This window comes from Terrapene carolina, unplaced genomic scaffold (genome assembly GCF_002925995.2).
Source record: "Terrapene carolina triunguis isolate 2854851 unplaced genomic scaffold, T_m_triunguis-2.0 Scaffold95, whole genome shotgun sequence".
Classification (NCBI taxonomy): domain Eukaryota; kingdom Metazoa; phylum Chordata; order Testudines; family Emydidae; genus Terrapene; species Terrapene triunguis.
In genome coordinates this window covers 14,003,932-14,025,316 of record NW_020664446.1, presented here as the reverse complement: position 1 = coordinate 14,025,316, position 21,385 = coordinate 14,003,932, and the positions used below count along the sequence as shown (strand labels likewise).

General features: G+C 39.3%; 1 protein-coding gene across 1 annotated transcript in view; it reads right to left on the bottom strand.

Moving 5' to 3' along the window:
- CCDC172 (coiled-coil domain containing 172) overlaps positions 1-17,118 on the bottom strand; it is a 32,708-nt gene extending 15,590 nt beyond the window's left edge. The window contains exons 1-6 of the mRNA XM_026650895.1: positions 17,040-17,118; positions 15,633-15,718; positions 11,908-12,024; positions 10,672-10,837; positions 9,601-9,702; positions 6,489-6,591 (exon numbers count right to left, since the gene is read on the bottom strand). Of these exons, the coding sequence (XP_026506680.1) occupies positions 6,489-6,591; positions 9,601-9,702; positions 10,672-10,837; positions 11,908-12,024; positions 15,633-15,718; positions 17,040-17,118 (653 nt within the window). The remainder of the gene's footprint in view (positions 1-6,488; positions 6,592-9,600; positions 9,703-10,671; positions 10,838-11,907; positions 12,025-15,632; positions 15,719-17,039) is intronic.
- Between the last annotated feature and the right edge of the window lie 4,267 nt (positions 17,119-21,385).

Here is a 21,385-nt window from a genome sequence, read left to right as displayed (position 1 = left end):
GGATGACATTCTGGAGAAGATCTTTGAAGCCAGCTGAGTCATGGCTCACTGGAAAGCCAGTTACCAAAATTTCAAATTTTGAAGTTGTTACCAATTTGCAAAGTTTTCAAATGGAAAAATTTTTCATGTTACCACAATTTTTTGTAAAAAAAAATTTAAAATTTTCAAAACTTTTGAATTTTCATTTATTTTCTCTTTTTCTTCTTTTTGCCGCTGAGTGCAGTACCAGGAATAGTGTCCAGATTTGTCTTCTCACACTCATTCACTTTCCTTTTTCCACTCTGCGACTCTTCAAAACTTCAACTTTGAAAAAGTTACTAAGTAGCAAAGTAAATATGTCGTTTTTCGTTTTGCTGCATGTAATTTTCCAAAGTGGAGGACATTTTGGAAAGTTTAGAATGGAAAAAGGATACATTTTTTAAAAATTGTGGAAGAAAAAAAACCCACACCAAAACCCTAAACTTGTTCATTCTGTTGCCTCCAGTAGCAAAAAAGGGAGAGAAAATGGGAAAAGCAATAACTGAAAATACTGAAAATTGTTAGATTTTGAAAAAAATTAAACAAATCTAAAATTCAATTAAAGAAAAAACAATTGTTTAATTTCATTTTGAAATTTCACATAGAAAAAATGAAATATTTAATCAAAAGATATTTTGCCACAAAAAAACTTCATTTGTGATGAAACACTGTTTTTCAGCAGGAAAATTTCAGTTAAGAAATTTCAGCCAATTCTTACCCTGAGGCACATTAGGCCAAGAGTGTTGCCAGTCAGTGAGCTAGATCTTCCAGCAACACTTGAGCCATTTCTTGAAGCCTGTTAATTGCTTGTCCACCAGAAGCTGCTGAAGGGTTTTGAAAGTTCACAGTAGTTCCTGTGGAGGTTAATTGATGGGCAGAGTGCAGGCGAGGTGATTGAGGTGTACGATAGAAGCAATTTAACGTACGTACATGATACATGCTTCAGTTTCTGAAGGCTCAGAAAAAAATATTATTTATTGGAGATAAACAGTAAGCAGACTGTATCAGCAGCAGCATCTGGCAACAGACCTGCTACCATCGGTGGTGCACAGTGAAAAGACTTTTGTTGACAAATCTGGTAATTGTATCTAATCCTGCCCCCAGTGTGTATTAATGATTTTTGAATTCTGAGTCAGAGGCATTTCTTCGAGGCACGTACCCATGGGTGAGGATCCATGAAAATACTGCATTTGGAGAACACTATTTTGTTTCAGTGTTCCTATATCTCAGAAAAAGCCAAAAGAAATTTTAACAAATTTTCCCCAAATTTATCTTTGAGCATGAGAAATTCCAGCTTCTTTTGGGAAAACTTGTAAGTGTTGGAAGCTACTATTTAGCTATAACTACATCAGTGCTTTTTATTTAAATTGCGTGTGGCTGGTTCCTATATCTGGGGCATGTTGTGGAGCATTTGCTCATCTACAGCAGCTCCATCAGCTGTTTGAATCACCAATGAGTGGGTTTTTTTCGGTGTGTGATAATTGGAGGGATTTTGGAGAGATTTTATTAAACCGTAGACATGTTACAGAGCATTTTGCTCAGCTCCAAGATGAGTCACTGTAATTTGAATTACCTTGCTATACTTTTCAGCCTTTTCAGCTGAAATGCAATATACTTTAAAATATATACTTAATTGTAATGAAGATTCTTCCTTTGCCAGCTACTTTTAATATTGATTTTTGACCAGGGCCTAAGTATGTGATACAATAACAGACTTAGAGGGCAGTCTGGGAGCTACATATATCAGGTTTATTGATGCCGTCTGTGTCTCCTTTTTTTTTTTTTTTTCTTTTCTAATGAGGCACTAAAAACATCTGTATTTTTACCATTTACAGGGTAGTGTGGTTTTACTGTCTGTAAAAGGTAAACAAAAATGTTTTGATTCTTTAATTTTGTGGGAAAATCTATGTATGTTATCCATGATTCTTGTCAAAATATCATCCTTTGTATATTAAAAATTGTTTCTAAATACTATTTAGAAACAAAGACTCCATTCCTACAATGGATTCTGCATAGGCAGCACCCTGTTTTCAAGCATAACCCTATTAGCCCTATCTTGAAGGCCAAAAAAGTGTGGGTTTTTTTCGCAATCATGTTAGTTAAATCACATTAGCTTAACATTACTGAAAATCTCTAAGATGTGGACTAGCACGTTTGAAGCCAAATAACACTGCTTCAGAAATGTTAGTATCTTAACAGGGCTTTTCAGTCATGTTAAGCTCACTTGGCTGAACTAACGTGACTGAAAAACACACTTTCTGGGCATTTGATGTCAGTAGGGTTCCATGCAGGTGCAAGGGCATGCCTGCCTGGGAGTTGTAGGATTGACTTTAGCAAGACAATGACCTCTTTATAAAATATTTCATTTGAAAATTATACAGAATCAATACCTGTAGTCAGAAATTTTTGACTGCCTGTGTTTGGGGGAAAAAATAGTCTACCTCCTGTAAAGAGTACAGCTGTGTCAGAATGACACTTAACAGATTTTGTCTGAAGCAACATTTGAAGTCTTCCACAAGGAATATACAAGTTACATTTCAATAATGAACTAAGAAATATAATAGTCATTTAGTTTGTTAATCGTTTTCTAAGCCTTTATAGTAAATTATTTCCAAGACAAGAAGTTTTTAGTTAGTATTTTTGTTGTAAATTGCACAATGACAACAAAATGTCAGGTTTTAGTCAGTCCATCAGCTAATGTGGAAGTGCGTTTATTTTCTTGCTGAGTCAGCTTTGTGTCAGGTGTATTGAAATTATGCTTCCTTCATTCAGTGTTAAGAGTTGTTAATCTAAAATAGCTTATTTATTTTGAAGGAAGAGCCAGAGCCATGTTCATTCTTAACATGCAACTATAGAATAGAAAGCAAGTAATCAAGGGTAGCTTAATAATTAGCAACTTAGCCAATAATTCATAACTTGAGCTATAACATCCACTCTTTTTTCTCCTTCCGTATTTCCTCTTAGAGGCCCAAATGCAGAGGTGAGTGGGTGAATCCAAGACAGCATAAGCTAAAGTAATTTACTCTTTTACACCCTCTTGTTAGTTGCTTTTCTTTCAACACTGCTCTCTTATGGCTCCATATTTATATTAATAGACTGTAAATTAAACCATCTTTGATTCCCTTTCTATCTCAGCTCAGTTGGCCCAATTAAGTTGTAATATGTCAGGGTTGTAAGAAACACACTGGTAAAGGTGTATGAGTCTGAGTCTAAGTTGTTGCAACTTGCATGCTAAAGAGCCAAGATGAAGGTGTAAGCAGGGCCGACAAGAGGGTGAGCAAGCTGGTACAAATTACCGGGGCCCAGCGGTCCGGAAGGGGGCCCAGGGCCCGGCTTCCCCCCCCTCTCGTCGGTCCTCTTTAGCCGGTCCGCCCTTCCTGGGGAGCCCGAAAAAATTCCGGTCCCAGTTTCCCTGGCTTCCCCCGCCTCTCGTCAGCCCAGTTTAGCTGGTCCGCCCTTGCTGGGGGGCTGAAAAATTTTTTTCACCGGGGCCCGAACCCGCTGTTGGTGGCCCTGGGTGTAAGCCAAACTATCTTAAACAACTTTGGACTTACTTAAACGCCGCTCTGAATTTGGCCCAAAGTGTGAAATGCTAAAACAGATTTTATGTGAATGTAGTAGGTTTTTTAAAGGATTTCCTATGTCATAGAAAAGCAAATGTTTACTATTTTAGTAGTAGTAGTAGCACTTTATACACCTCTACCCCAATATAACGCGACCCGATATAACATGAATTCGGATATAACGCGGTAAAGCAGTGCTCCGAGGGGACGGGACTGCGCACTCCGGCGGATCAAAGCAAGTTCGATATAACGCGGTTTCACCTATAACACAGTAAGATTTTTTGGCTCCCTAGGACAGCGTTATATCGGGGTAGAGGTGTATATCTTCTAAACACTATGCTGCCAGTAGCTAATTAATATAAACTTATTGCAACATAAAATAAAAATCTATGATCAATTAATCAGCAAATCTCCTCATATTTCGTGTTGATTTGATTTCTGTAAGATGCTTCATTGATTAGTAGTCATGACTATTAAATATATTTTATCTTCTATTGTGCATTCCATCCACAGTTCTTAGAACACTTTACAAACATGATTGAACCTCAGAAGACCCCTCACTTGCTTATCATTATTTACAAATGGGGAAACTGAGGCACAGGTTAAATGATTTGCACAGTGTCTTTCAGTGAGTCAGTGGCAGATCTGGGGATTGAAAATAATCCTAATTCTTGGTGGTTCCCTACTTTCTACGCAGACAGTCTTTCCAAGAAAACTAATTATGCCAGGTTGACTATTAAGTGATGTTACAGCACTAAATTACTCTGAGAAGTGTATTATTTAGAAGGAAGATGACAACCTCATACATCAGAAAAGCTAATGCATCACCATGGAATTAATAATGTAAAAGAATGAATTCTAACACATTCTCTTATGGACCAGCAGCTACTATTATTATTTACATTGTATCTTGTGTGTACATGTTGTACAAAAGTCTTTTACCCCTGTATGCAGATTTCCAAATTAATTAATTCTCATTTGGAGGGAATTTTGGCCAGGCTTCAGCTATGTATAAAGGATTGAAAGGGTTAGGAAATAGGGTTGGTGGTTGATTTTCTATGAAAACTGTTTTTCAACAGAAAATTGGGTTTTTGAGAAGCAAAATTTTCCTGGAAACTTTTTTAATTGAAAGAATATAGCTGCAATCTTTCAGTTTTCAGCTGAAAAGTGAAATTTCCATGGAAGATTTTGATGATGACAAATGTTACTTCATTTTCATCAAAAATTTCTACAGGGAAAAGAAAACTTCTACGAAGAAGTCCTTTCCTTTGCTCGGTTCAAGGCCGGCTCCAGCTTTTTTGCCGCCCCAAGCTCCCGCAGAATTGCCGCCGAAGAAGAAGTGACAGAGTGAAGGACCTGCTGCCGAATTGCCACCGAAGCCGAGGTGCTGCCCCAATACCAGACGGAGCGCCACACCTTTCTATTGGCCACCCCAGGCACCTGCTTTCCTCACTGGTGCCTGGAGCCGGCCCTGGCTTGGTTAAAGAGTTCTTACAATTTCTTTAATTTCTTTAATTTCACCAAGCTCAGAAAACATTATATTAACATGTCTTCAATATTTTTGTATTGAAAAGTTACGGATTCTCCTTGAAAGATATTTCAGAATTTACATTGGTATAGAAGGGGAAATGTCACATTTAGGCAAACTAAGATAGATGTCAATTTCCAGGACTGGGAAGTCCTTTTTTTTTTTTCTTTTTCTTTTTTCCCTTCCATTTCAGAAAGTGAGTAAGATGGAAGATCAAATACTCACATAGAGCAGAGAATGAGTACATGGTCCTCCATTTTACTTACGTCCATGAGAGAACCAGCCATACGGGGATGCTGATGCACCTTTTATGCACCACAGGAGTGACTCCACAGTAGCTTCATTCGAAGACAATCGCACTTGGGGAGGGTGGGAGTGATCAGGAAAAGCAGATCAAATCTAAATGTATGTGAATTCAGTGTCCTCAGAGCACTGCACAACTGGTGCAGAGGGACTAGGATCACCATTCCATTCTGTAGGCTGAAACAGCACAGCAGGCAAGGCAGCACCCATCCTTCCTCCCCTTGAAGTGTGATGATCAGGTGGAGTTTGAAGCTGCTGTGGGCATTGAGCTAGTCGCTCCTTTTTAGGGGGGCTGGGAAGGAATTTTTCCCTCACCAGTATATTGGCTTCAGTGGAGTGGGGGTTTTTCGCCTTCCCCACAGCGGGGTGTCAGGGAAGGCCTATTAAGGTGAGTAGAAAAGGTGGTAGGCTGTATGTCGCAACTTATTTTGTAAGTGTGGGGTGGATGTCCAGTGCGGGTACTCGATAGGGAAGGCATCCAGTGACCAGATAAATGGCCTGGTAAAGGACATAAAAAGGAAGTGCTGGTTAAAGGAACGGAACAGGGCAGGGAGTTTGGAGCGCCTATGGTTGGAACGGCAGGGAGCCAAACCCCTTTTCTTATAGCCCACCTCAACCCTCCTGTGAGGGGGGAGGGGTGGATGGTATGGTCCTGGCAAAGGATGTGCTGGAGGGACCTGGCTGGAAAAAGAGGGGGAACTGGTGGAAGCTCCCCGGGTAATTACGGAATAAACGGGGTTACCTGCACTGTACACTTTTATCTGCTGGGTAGTCCCGGACATCTAATAATAAAGTTGCAGCCTGATTAAATCCATATCAGGTGTCTCCTGTCCTTCTTTTGGTATAGCCGGACAACAAGGAGCAAAGTCTTTGACTTAACTGGATGTCATAAGTAAGGGCAACAGGATTTGTTCTGTAACACACACTAATTATTTCTTCAGACTTCAAAGGGAATACTATGCATAAAAAGCTAAAACTAGGCCCAGTGTAGCTTCCATGATGTTACAGGAATGGTCCAAAATGGTAAAGGCAAAGTTTAAGTTTGAAAACTAAAGTACACAACTGATGATCATTACCTTAAACATTCAATGTCAGTCTGAGGCTTTTCACTAACTTTGACTTTTTCTGCTTCTAAACATTTTGTAATGTCTTCAGCTTCACGTAGTTGTTCTTCAGTATCTAAAAGTAAAATAACAATGTCCTTACTAATATATATAAATCATCTGTATTCACATACAGCCTGCATTTTAGAAGTTCACACATTCTAATTATTGTGGAAACTGCTATGAAGGTGAAAATATTAGGTCACAGTACATAAAATTAAAATATTTTACAGTTGTAGTTACCATACAATTGTAATCTTTCAAGCAATTGCAAAATCTGCAGGATGCTTATAGTATCTGTACATTAAAATTTTAACCTCATAAAGAACAATTTATGGATTTCTTTCCTAGTTCAACTACTATTATGTATGTATATTGTTTAAATAATATATAGATTCTGGTTATTTCTATTTTATACCCAACGCTTTGTAGATTTAATAAAAATAAAAGATTGGCTTTATTATACTATTTTAGCCAAATCTCAGAACCAGTACTTCATCCTCATCCTCCTTGACATGTCAGCTGCCTTTGACGCAGTCAACTGTTGTTGTTTTTCTTGAAATCTTGTCCTCTTTTTCTTTCCATGACTCTCTTCTCTCCTGATTTTCCTCCTACTCTATGCTCCTTCAGAGGATCCTCCTCCTCACCCCTTCAGCTTTCAGTGGGAGTGTCACAGGGCTCTGTTCTTGGTCACCTTCTCTTCTCTGTCTACACCTTATTTCACCTACACCTACACATTAATCTCATCTGTAAACACAAATTTAACCATCTCTATGTTGATGACTCTCAGATCTATCTTTTGGCTCCAGGCCTATCTCCCTTTGTCCAAACTAAAATCTTGGCCTGTCTCTCTGACATCTGCTCACAGATGTCTAGTCATTAGCTCAAGATCAACATGGCTAAAACTCAGCTTCTTATCTCCTACCTGTTCCCCCAAGCCTTCCTCAACACCTATTTTCTCAATCACTGTGGACAACACTGCCATCCTGCCTGTCACTCAGACCCATGTCATGGGCATAATCTTTGACTTGGCCCTCTTGGTAGGTCCTCACGTCCAGGCTGACTAAATCTTGCTGATTCTTTCAGATTTTTCTCTAGCCTTGACAAATGTAGTCTTGCCCTGCTTGTATCCATTCCAAATGCTGCTGCCAAGATCATTTTTCTGTCCTGTCACTTTGACCCCATCACTCCTGTCTTTGCATCCCTCCTCTGGCTCCCCCTTCTCTATTACATGAAACATAAGATGCCTGTCTTCACTTTCAAGGCCCTTCATGGCCTATCTCCACCCTAGTTATCTCTCATTCAGTACTGAGATGTTGACTCCCACCTCCAGTTGGCCCATGATGCCATCACCCACTTGTACAATTTTTAAACAAGCCCTTCATTCCTTATTACATGCAGTTCCTCGCAGTTGGGAGGGGCAAATCTACCATTTGCAAATCTACATCATTATCTTCCTCCAAAACCCTCCTTAAAACTCAACAAAGATAGCTTGAGCAACAGTAGTAGTGAAGCTGCAGCAGCATGGTCGGTGACTGCTCGAGTATGTATGCAGGGTTCTGGCAGGCAGGAGTAGCCTGTGCAGACACCAGTGCTGCTGCTGTTACTCAAGCTAGCTTTGATTTCATATCTGTCTGTATATGCTTCAATCACACTTCCTCATGGCAGAATACAAATACTCTTACATTGTAAGTTCTTTGGGACAGACATCATCTCTTTGTTCTGAATTTGCACGGCACTTACCACAGTGGCCTCCTAGTCTATGACTAGGTCTCCTAGGCACTACCGCAGTACAGTAAATAATTATGATGGTGAATGGACTGCAGTGTTAAACAAAATGGGACAAAAGTTGGACCCAGTGAACTCTGCTCTATTTGAAGTGTCACACAAATAAACCCATTTTATTACTAGATCCTTGTATATAATAATCTAGATGACAGGCTATCAAGAGGTGTTACAGTATACATGGATCAGAGCTGTATTTCAAACACCAAAGTATTTCAGAGAGAGATTGTTTCAGCATTATAAAGAGAGAAGAGGTGAAAAGAAAGGTGAGGTTGGAGAAAGGAATGATGGAGGCAGGAAGTGAAAGGAAATGAGGGAGAGGGTAGATAACTATATTACTATCAATCTATCCATAAATGATAAAAAATAGTCTGGAAGAGAGTGACACTACTGGTTCAAATTTATAAGCATCTTGGTCTTTTATGGCTCCTATCCTGCTTCCACAGAAGACAATGGTAACACCTACTGTTTTGACTTCCGTGAGAGCAGGTTCCGACCCCAGATTATCCTGAGTTATCCGATGCTCCTGCTTTATTTTATTGCAGATATGCACCACCGGCACACTGACAAAAACGTTTACTTTGTCACCTTTTGTTGGTTCTTTCGTAAATCAAGTCACACATATTTATATATATATTTCTCATGTCCTCATTCTAAATCAATGCTGTATTATATATGAAAAGATTAGCAGGATAAACAGCTTATCATTAAAGCTAGATGGACAATGGCTTTTTTTGGTTTTCAAGAAAAAGTTTTTGGTCAAACCAAAAACTGCATTTAAAAAAATTGTTTGGTGAATCTAAGTTTGAAAATTGTTATAAATGTGTGGGTTTTACCCCAGTGATAAGGGCACTCACCTGGGATGTGGGAGACCTAGGTTCAATTCTTCCCACTGCCTGATGTGGAGAAGAGATGTTAGTTGGGGTCTCCCACATTTCAGAAGAGTAGTGCACTACTATCACTGGGCTATGGATATTCTAGTATGCGTCTTTTTCAATCTCTTCTCTTGAAGCTGTGTTCTACTTTTAAAAAATTATCACTGGAGCAGGGACTTGGGTATCCCACCCCCCAGGTGAGTCCCTAAATACCAAGCTATACATCCATTCTAATGCTCTTTCCCTGTCCCAGTGACTATCCATTGTCATTCTAAGTAACAATTCATATCTTTCATTAAGACCATGAATAGTCATTGGGACAATCTTACTTCTGTGAAAAATATCTGAGGGGAACTATTTGTCAAATGTGTTTGTCAAATCACAAATGATTATCATAATAAGTGACTATCCAACACATTAAATACCTTTGAGTTTGCTCTGGAGAGTAAATAAATCCTGCTTTAATTCATTCTTCTGCAGCTGGAGTGCATTTAACTGAACATTTTCACGTTCCATTGACTCCATTTCTAAGAAGAAATATATTTTAAGTTAAAATGTATTACAGTTTTAATCTTCATGGTATAATCTTAAATACTCTTTAATTACTTCTAACCATCTTCGGATATTCTAAAAGGACATTAGGCTAAAAATACAATTAGACTTATAAAACCTGATGTACAAGAAATTACATATGGACAACTCTATTGGAATTATCTGTATCTACAAACAGGGAATACAAGGAACAGGTGCATGATGAATTAAGTCTGTCAAGTCAAACTGTCTGAAGAGAGAAATTTTTTACCCCTGTTGGCTATTCATGTCGCTGGAACTCTGGACTTTATCGCCAGATGGATGAGTTGGGTTCACCTGGAGAAATAGCAACTGAAACGGTCCAAGTAGCCATTGCCTTTGTTACTAGTGTGGTCTGTGGCTAGCACAAAGAATGACTGCCCAGTCAGCAAGGAAGAGGAACAAGAAATGCCATGGTTAGACTACCTGCTATGATAATCTTATATTCTGTATTTTAGCTCAAAGGGTCATAGGATCCTGTTTCAGACAATAACTATAAATCCCATGAGGTACCTGTGCATGTAACTCCCACTGAATTTAGGAGGGCTTGTAGGACTCAAAGCTGGTGGTCAATAATCATTGAGGGCTTAATTGTGGTCCATTTAACGTGGTAATGCAATGTGCACCCCCCCATACCTCTCTGTTGGCTATGACCTCCTGGACAGCTGTGCAGGAGTAGATGCAGGGACCGCAGAGCTTGTAATTCCCCGCATAGCAGAAATGAGTGGGAGAGAGTGTACTAGGCAATATAGCCACACCAACACACTGCCCCTTATTGAGGTCAGATCATGATCTCACAATCTAGCCCTAAGAGAAATATCCAGCTAGGAAGGCAATCGGTTTAAAAGTATTGCTTTACTCAGTTAAGTTTTAGTCATTTGTATTCTCTAGCCATCCAAGATAAAATAGTTTAACATAAGACGTACCATTTTTCAAAATATTTGCCTTAGTTTCTAAGTCACATATTTCAGTCTTGGCTTTTTTTCTAATCAAAAGCTCTCTGTTACATGTTAGTCCATACTCATTGTTAAAATCTGTGATTTCCTTCATAAAATTCTCCTCTTCTTCAATAATTTTCCTCTTTGTATCTGACTAGAAAGGTGGAAAGAAAATACACAGAGGAAAATAGAATCCTTGTTAAAATAATCGAGCTGAAATACAGTTTTACCCCCTTATAACTATGTAAACTCGGTATGTATTCTATGTTGTAACCTGGAAAAACAGGGAAATGGTCTAGATCTCCATCATTACTTCTGTTGCATTAATCTTACTGTTTCGCTCTTGTGACAAAATGAAAGCAGCGTGTTCTATAATAATAGTGCTGTATCATTAGTGTTAGAGGCCACATTATGCTATCAATTTTTAAGCATGTGTTGAAATCAATGGAGACTTCTGCTTAAAATCAATGGCACAAAATGGCCATTCTTTTTGGTTCTTTAAATTGCTCATTAAGGGTGAAATTCACCCCTTTGCAGAAGTTCAGGATAAGGCCACTGCACTATTTAAGCTCCCAAAATATAGCCTAAGAGAGCTGACCCTCTTAGGGAGTCTGGAATATGGGGTTTCTCGGTGCCTTTTAGAAGTAGGTCCCAAATTTAAAGTATTTGTTTTTATAAGAAAAACTTCCATTTATAGAAAAATACATTCATAAAGTCAATGACAAGATTAAATTCCATTCAAAGCTCTTATCTGAATACTGATTTAAATAAAAAGTGAATTCCCTTGTAAACAAGGGAAGAGATAACCAGTGCATCAAATCTCACTGGATACAGTTGATAGCAAATTCATATTCCATCAGAGGACAGCAATTTTGCCTTTATAGCTAAGTAGCATTAGTATAATATTTACAGTATTCCTTATTCTGTCCTATATGTAGGAAGGGGAATATGCTAGACACTGCAATCATACTACTAAATTATAAAGACAACTGAAAAGTTTTTAAAGGTAATCCAGGAGGTAGATTATCTAAAATCAAGGATTAAATTTTGGAGTGAGATTCTGAATTTCTCTGTGTTTTAATTTGTTAGAACCAAAACAAATTTTAATCATTCAGATTTTCATAATTAATTAGTGTCCAATTTTTTTCTAAATATAAAACTGACTGTAGTCATACAGTATTTTGTAAAACTGAACTCTCCTAAATAGTATAACTGGAAACATACAAAGCTTTTGAGAAAAATACTCCTTTGATTCATAAGTTCAACTTTCTTTTTCTCTAAGATGTCTTCACGTTTCTTCAAAAGCTGTAAGTAGAAGAGCTTTTCAGACAGCTGTTGAACCTTCAAAGAGAACAAAAGATTATTGGTGATAAAAATAAGTACACATGATGTATAGGTCTTGCACATAAAGAGCCCTAACCAGAAAAAAAATAGCTGCTGGACCATGGAAGCTTAATGGGTCTCCTTTTCTCATTAGCTTGCAATCTGATCACAATTCTTTGCAGTAGTATCCCCTCTTCAGAGGCTAAGCTCAGTGCTGTTCCCAATATAGAGAATGGAGTCCTTAACTCTCATTTTTAGCCAGAAAATTTTTCATCTGGTATGCAGAGAGACTCAACAGAGCATACAGTCTTTTAGATAGCTTAACATAGGGGTGAGTTTTACTCCATCTAACCAGATATCATCAAGTCAGGCATAGATTAACTTCAAAGGGACAAAAATCCAAAGTTATTGTGCTCTTCTCTGAATGTCTGTGGTTAGCCATAGAGAGCTATTTATGCTATGCCTCTTCTACTATAGACGATGATGTAGGGATTGATGGTCTCATAAATTTTCCCAGTATGACTGTGAGAACTAACAGCCAGGGAAGAGTAATGAAGGGACCAAGCTTTGGGCTGAAGACAGTTCTACTCTAAAACGCCAAATAAACTAAAAACCTTCCTTGTGTACACATTTGTATTTTCAGATTTAATTTTTTTAAACAGTACTTCAACTGATGAGGTAGGCTGCTCAACTAATTTGTGCATACCACTTAAGGAGAATTCTTCCAGATTTTGCAGCACAACCATGGTTGGAGGTTTAAAACTAAGCAAGCGTAGGGGGACAGAATATAAGATACAAGAGCAGATAAGTCGGGAGCAACTAAGTTATTGAAGGATTTTAAAGGCAAGCACCAGAAGCTTGTATCTGATGTGATGGTGAGTGGGAACCAATGAAGGGACTCAAAGAGAGGGCTCAAATGGTCAAAACACTGGTTAAGGAAAGTGAGCTTAGCCTTTTGAACTGATGACAAGGGAGCAAAGTGGCTGCCAGGAAGCCCACAGAGGATGAGATTGCAGTAGTCAAGAGGAAATACAGTGAGAGTCTATATGGTAGTTTTAGTGGTGTGGATGGCAAGAAAAGGCCAAATATTAGAGATATTATGGAAGAAGAAGTAACAAGATTTGGAAACTGTCTACATATGCAAGTTGAGAGAGGGTAAAGTCAAGCTGATATGCCTGAATAACAGAGAGAATGGTGATAGTATCAATAGTAATGAAGCTTGGGCAAAATTAGGAGAATTTGGAAAAGAAAACAATGGGCCAGATTTTCTCCTCACATACCAACCATATTTTAGAGAAGGTGTCAGGGAGTTTGTTCCTCCAATACCAAGAGCTTTGGGATAATTTATTGTTACATACTGATTCAAAGCAAGTTACTAATATTGTGCTTCTGTATTTATATTACTGAATATAACCAGGCGTATTGTAGTTTCTCCGGCCCCAAAGTGCCTTCATAATCTATTACTTTGCAATAATTTTTTTTAAAGAAATCATTGAGCCATGAAAGGCAAAATGCTATAAATCAAGTTCTAATTACATGCTAGCTGGTTTTACAGAACAGAAAAAAAAATAATATTTCCTAGGAGCGTTCTCTTGACCACAAGCAGTCTCTGTGATATAGATGTCAAAACATTTTTGAACTCTAAGGCTCATCTACTTATTCAGGCCTGGGTTGGGATGGGGCGGGGGGAGAGGGAAGAAATGACATACAGTTATTTGGAGGAGGCCTTTAGTATTATATTATTACTTTGATTATATTAATTGCAGTAGATACATTGAGAATTTGTAGAATAAGCTACATTTTAGATATTGAAAAATAATTGATAATGTAAGTAATCTCACTAGTCAATTTATAATCTTTGTATTGAAATATTATTTGATTGAAATTTTGGCATTTCCTTTATTGCCTGCATCATTTCCTTTTGATAAATGAATTAATTTCAAACTAAACAAGCAAATAAAATCTACTATTTTACGTATAATTAATTAATGTATAAAAGACACTGGAATCAATTAGGAATGAATCTTCACCTTTCTCCACTAGTCATGTACAGCAATTGTTTTACTTTTGAGTCCTCTGATACCTACCATACAAACCACAATTATAAACCAGAATGAATCAATAACAAATTAGGGGTATACAAATAAAATTGTGATTCTCATAAATTAATTTTATAAGCAGGACTACAGGGGGTTGGTTACCTAGCAAATATCACACATTCCAACCTTGTATTGATTAAAGACCAGTTCCTATTGTAGATCCATATTGGGTTCTGATCTTTGAAACAGTTATGCCATTAGTTCCATTGAAGTAAATGGAGCTGTTGACATGCATATGTGTAACTGTTTGCAGAATCAAGGTATAAATTTGTAACTAATAAACATTTCTAAACAATTATGTGGATTCTTCCCCCCCTCTAACATATCTTAATCTATTTTAGGGGTTTTTATAGCACCTGTCACAGTAGCATTGTGTGGCAAACCACACAACAGCCTATATTTTTGGAGAGATCGGTATTGCCACCAAACCATTCATTCACCTCACCAAATGAATTAGTAGTATAATAAGTGTTGGTAAAATTAGGAGTCTGGCAGTAAAAGTCAAAAGGGGCACAAAGCACAATCCAGAAGATTGCAAGATTTATCTCTAACATGATATCGCTAACATATTTCTGTTATTTTATAGGTAAAATACTAGAGATAACATAGGCCTGACTCTAAAAGGAGCCTCTGTCTGCCTGCTTACTATGCACTTACAATTTTGTGGGTGCAGATATTTAAGAGCACAGGTGACATCGTTTAGACCTCATTTGCAGGCACAAACAAGTGGGTTTCTACCATCAGTTTCACCCACAATTATTAGTACTGACAAAACTGAGAGTATAAAAAGGGAGTTCATGTCTCAAAACAAGGCTCCACATCTACTATATGGACAAAGGGATTAGAAAATGTAAAAGAGTGAGTGGCTGAACACTAACTGGTCTGGCTAGAAAGGTGGTTCTGTCTACAATGGCACTAGCCAAACTATAAGTGCACTCTTTGTACATGCTAGACGGCGAGTAACACAAATAGAATTGCTGATGTGTGGATGAGGTGGGAACTCTTAAGGCCTGATCCGAGGCTCACTAAAGTCAATTCTGGGACTCTCTTAATTTACTTCAGTGCACACTAGGTAGGGCCGTTATTGAATGCAAGTGGGCAGTGAAGCGCGTATGTGAACAAACTCCATGTATCTTAGAGTGTTAATGAAGGAGAAGGAAGGAGTGTTCTACCTTCTACATCAAGACCTCAAGCTTGTAAAAAGAACCAGATTGGTATACCCCTGAGCCCATATGGAATCCTACTGAGGCCCCTGGGGCTCCATGCAATCTCAGGGGTCAGTCTGAATGGTGAGTTTTATAGGGCTGGGATCAAAATGGCAGGCTGATTCTCTTGTGAAGTGTTCAGATACTATGGCGATGAGCACTATAGAAACGCATACAAATACATACATAAAGCAAACACTATGATAATTCATATAAACACTACAGGAAGTATACTGCTTCAAAGTGTTCATGAACAATATATTAAAATTACAGCCCATTTACCTATAACAATAATTAACATCTATAAGTATTACTACTCTACCTTAGTTTCTAATTTTATTTTTGCTTCATTCAGCTCTTCTGTTATTTGCTTAATTTTTTCATGACTTCCATTTATGTCTAATTTAACTGCAATACAAAATGAACCTTTAAACACATGAAATCAATTGGTGAAAGTGAGATTCTTTTAACAATTTGCGGCTTGCAAGATAGAGTGGTGTAGAAAGATGACTTCAGTAGAGACATATAATTGCTAGACTTCTAATCACATTGGTTTTCCTATAACAGCTACTGTCACTGTCATCAGTTACTAGAAGTGGAAATCGACATTCAGTTGTGAATGAACAAGTACCTAATTACTACTTTAGTGTGGACAAACATGACATTTGCATAGATAATTCAGGTAGCTAGCTTTGGAAATTTGATTTAAAGTAAGGGTCACCTGTTTTACTGTATAGTAAAGTACCTTGTTGATACTCTGCTACGCCATGACCAAGTGATTAAAACAACAGGCAGGGAGACAAGATACAGGGGTTCTGTTTCTAAATCTGCTGGCGGTTTTCTGTGTAATCTTGGACAAACTTCCTAAAGTTCCCACTGCATTCCAGGCAATTACATTTCCTGAAAGCAGATTTTGTAGAGTTCAAACTACAGGTCTAGACTGCAGTATTGCCAGACCCAAGCATTCAAAAAATCATGACTTAGCCTCCCCCCGCCCCCAATATTATGAGGTCAGCTTAAAAATCATGAGATTAAAAAAAAAAAGCAGATCCTTTTTATTCGCCTTCTGGTTTTAAGCCTTTGGGTTTGTTTTTCATCTTTCCTCCATCATCGGGAGGGTAGAAATGTACTCTTTTTTTTTTTTTTTTTTTTTTAAAGAGCGAGCGAGCACTGAGATTCGCTTGTAATAACATGATTCTAGGAATTGGGGCTTTAGGAATAACAACAAATATCATGAATCTCATGATAAAAAATTATATGTTGGCAAGGCTGTGCGTGAGGATGATACAAGCCTGACCCTGCTGTATTCAAACCCAGGAGAAGGGAGACAGGCTCTTTCAAAGCCAGCCCACGTGTCTGTTGCAGGGCTGCCCTGAGTCCCTATGGAATTCACTAGAACTATTGAAACAGGAGGTGGTGAGGGAGGTAGGAACTCGGTTATTGGGCTCAATACAGGAGTGACAGGGTAACTCTGTGGCCTGTGTTATACAGGTGAGACTAGAGACTCTGAAGGTCCCTTCCGGCCTTATAATCTAGGAGTCGATATACTCCAGGGGAAAGGCTCAGTCAGCATTTACTGACCTTGCTTGAAAACACCACCCCCACCCCAAGATGGAGGAAAAACCTCACTGCCATGCAGGGCTCTCGGGGAACCGTGGAGTCGTGTAACCACAGGCACCCCTGGCCATCCTCGCTGCACCAGGCACAAGATGGCGGCCGTGTGGCTGACCTTGGTGCATGAGGCGCCGCTTCTCCTCCGCTTGCTGCTCCGTGAGGAGGATTTGCTGGAACAGGGAGTCCAGGCTCATTTCTGTCTCCTTGGAGGGCAGGACTTGGGGTTATTTCCCCGTCCCTGGGAGGCTTATTCACCACTTCAGAGGCCCCTCACAGGGGGGGTAGGGAGCTCTTCACTGAGCCTGACTCCTCCCCTTTTAGCAGCAGCCTTGTGCTCAGCCCCTCACATCTACCCCTCCTCCTGCCTGACCACCTCAGTTCCTGCCTCTCTACCTCCCGACCGGTGGCTGGAGGAACAGGGGGGGCTGCACAAACCTCCAGAGGGGTTTGTGCAGCTGAGGAGAAGCCCCAGAACCAGCCCATCAAGCGGGGAAGCCTGAGCTTAGAGCAGAGAAAGGAAGCTGGGTTGAGGGGTGGGAAAAGAGGAGCCCAGCCGTAGAGGAGGCTGGTGGTTTTGGGGGGCAGCAGAGGGAACAGGGATTGGATGGAGAGAGCATGGGAGGTAGCGGGGGGGTCTGCTGGTGGAGAAGATTGGACTGGGGTGGGGCACAGGGTAATCTTAACACAGGGAGGGAGGGGTGGTAGTCGTGGTTATACAACGTTTCAAAGTTAACGGGATGAAACAGAACTTCAGCAAAATGTTATATTATAGTCAAGCTACTGTTAAACAAAATAAGCTCTGATGAAACTTGAAAACATGAAACTGACCCCTCTTATGTAAAACTGAAATGATTTTATTTTTAAATTGGCACAAAGTGAAACAGAGGGAACAGTTCACAAAGGTGAATTTAGGAAAGTGGTTTAGTAGTGAAGCTTCCTACCCAAAGGCCAAAGGAAAAATGGAAACTGAGTGAAATGGGGAACTTTTGACAATTCAGATAGCTATTTTTTACCTGAGCCTGTGAGTGAACAAGTCATTTTATAAAAATTCAAGAAAAAGAACTACAATATCCTGGGATCAAGGCGAAAATAAAATGAAAACCATTCTTTGAAGTTTTCAAGACTTTACTGCTATGGCTGCAACAGGGGCTTTCATGTTTCAAACTCTGAGAAAGCTGCTGTATGCCAGGATGGTGTTCCGTGTCACATATTAGAAGAGCTGCTCTTTGTGGCGGGGCTCCAGATTCTCAAATTATGGGAAAGGAATTGTTCTTCATAAGAGAGGAAGCCAGAATCCAACAATAGTGCATTTCTCAATGTCCCAGAATGCCCAGTAAGCCCTTTTACAGCTCTGTTAAAGAAGTCTTGAAATTCAGGATGGGGGAAATGAAATAGTCTTTAGAGTTCAGCTTGGTAGCTGTGACTTGGACCTCAGTTCTGCAAAGACACACATGCTTAACTACACATAGTAGTCTTATTGAGTTCCGTGGGACTACTCGTGTGCAAAGTTAAACATCTATGTAAATGCTTGCAGGGTCAAAACTAAATGTTATGGAATAAAAGTAAAATGCATTCCTGTTTAACTAGAGCCATGCAAAGAATAAGACCTTTTGGCTTTTCCCAAAGGTGGTTTTAATTTTATTTTGTAGGTCAGATCAGTGCATCCTAATCTTAATCTGTATCAGTATTTTAATCATCATGCCCTAATCAGGTCATGTCTTTTTAATGTACTTCAGAATTAGTAATTGCCTTTTGTAATCAAGGTGCTGTGAAAGAAATAAAGTTTCCTCTACAAACTCTAATTTGTGTAGGAAAGGGGGGAAAAAAGATTTTGTTACTAAGTGGAGCTAAGCTTAAAAACACTTGTCAATTTAAATGCATGTATTTTTAAATGTATAGTGTCAGATTTTTTCAAAAACAATATAATTTTGCTAGCCTGAAATGTAAATTCGAACCCCCAACCCCCCCATCCTCTAAATATTTAGAAATATTTATAAATTAAAAAAAAAATGGAACCTTCAGGATGTACATGAACTCTGAGTAGCTACATGCTCTTATTCTCTTCTCCCATGTTTATTGCTCTCATTCGCCGCAGCATGTCTAAAATTAGGTACTGATCTTGTGTATATTTAAGCATGTGCATAACTTTAAAAAAGGGGGGGAGGATGGGTTGGGATTTTTGTTTTTCTCAATCTTCCATGCTGTGAACACCCTCTTTTTCTTTGTAACAGAAGTCTCGAACACAGCCACGCAGAGATGCCATAGTCTTTGGCCTTTAAAAATATTCTCTATCCAACCAAATGTCACATGAGAAATGCCTTGCCTTTCATGCTAAGATGCTGTGGGACACAGAATGTGGGTCATTCTCCCTGTCTTGATTGTTTTATGACAGTCTGATTGGACAGAGTTCACCTCTGGGAAGAAGGTGGCCGTAGGCAGCTGTGAAATGTCTAAGGCACCAATCCTGTATTTGCACACAGTAGCATGGACTTTCAGGTATGAGAGGAGTTCCACTGAAGGCAATGGGATACCTCCTGGGCACAGGGAGATTGGGACCAAAAAAAAAAAAAAAAACCACTACACAGTCACTAACAAGAGGAAGACTCCCTCTCAGAATCAGGAGCAATGTCTGTAGCTGCATAACCCAGACCACAGAGGTACTATTGGTTAAAAGTCAACAGTCAGCTGAATGGCTGGATACAACTCATACAGTCATCAGATTCTTTTGTGTTAAAATTTATGTAGACATTTACTCATTAATCAGTCATTTAAACCAAAATGGCTTCTCCTGAGCTATTAATCTGGTTTAGTGGGTAAATGCAGAGACTTCATATGCACAGTAGAATAGTGTGCTACATATTTTGGTATAAGAAAAAGCTACAAGAAGGTGCACATTGGTAGCCTTGTGATGCCTCTAGTGCCTTGTGAGGCATGAACTGTTGTTAAGAGTCATTTTAAGAGAAATAACCTTTGTAGAAAACTATTTTTGGTGGGAGTAAAAGGAAAATAAGGCTGTAGTAGAACTAGGTTAGGGAATATGGCCTTCTTCTAAAAATAACAGTAGAAAGATAGAAAATACAGAAGCAAGAAATAGTTTATAAATACATTTCTTCTCCTATTTTGAATACATTTAATGTTTGTTTTTTCCTAGCCATTTTTCTCTTGTTTACCTGTAGCATGTGGACTGCCTGTCCCTCTTCTTGATTACCCATCAAGTCCAGCTGTCTGTTCAACGATATCAAAGGCACAACTAATGCTCTTAAAACACTTTTGAAAGAAACAGAATACTGAATAATTTCAATATGAAACCAAAGTGCATTAAAGTGGCTGAAATAAGTGCTTGGCATTGTGGGGGCAGAGGACAGTTTTTATTCCAGCACTTCTCTCCCCCTGAACTGCCTCTCTTCAATCCCATGCTGACTACTTCTTTGTGTCTACCTCCACCTTCACTCTTCCCCTCCCATTTAACAGAATAGGTCAAATTCTTCTTTGTGGTAATTCCACTTACTTTATTTTGTGTTTGTTTTCAGTGATGAAGTCCCAGCTGTACACTGCTAGGAGTTAGTGCTCAAGTGTGACATTATAAAAATTGTGGTTTTGAACAAGGAGGGCCTGATTCTGATCTCACTTAACTAAATTTTAACCTGGCATAACTAACTCCATGACTTCAGTGTAATCATTTCTGATTTGCACCATTGTGAGATCAAACTAAGTGTTTTGGCATAAATGAAATGAAAATTAAAAAACAAAAACAAAAATTCAAATGAATTTTACACTTAGCCATTCTAAACAGGAACATCAACTAAGTTACACTTATGACTGCATTGTTACAACACAACAAGCATCAGATAGTAAAACAGATCTCTCATCAATGGTGATGGCCTATAAAAGGATGATTGACTAAAATAGATACATCACAGGGTTTCCGGCCCCAGCAAATGACATAGGTACAGTTTCCCTGTGCCAGAACCGGTCTTCCCACTTTGGGCAATTAAGAGGGCAGGGCACCACTTGGGGCTATGAAGGATCAGGGAGTCAGAGAGAGAGAGACCTGATGAAGCAGAACTGTCTGTGTGAGAATCAGGTGGGAGCTGCTGGAGACCAGGGGACTGGAGGACCTGGCATAGAGTTACTGGGGAGTTGGAGCAAACTGAGGCAGGTGCAGTTGTTGTGCTGCAGCCTGCTGAAAGCGGGTGCTGTAGGGCAGTGATTCTCAAACGTATTTGATTGCGCCACCCTTCTTTGTGTCTAGTAGTTTACGCATCGCCTTCCCCCAGGCACCTGGCCAGCAGCCACCACTCAGTTCGCAAGGCAGAGCAGAGAGCAGCAGCTGCTGGCTGGGCACCCAGCTCTGAAGGCAGCGCCGCCGCCAGCAGCAGCACAGATGAGAACCACAACCTGCATTGGCTCCCTGATTTTCTGCTGCAGCACAGGTTAAAGCATGGTCTAATCATATACCCC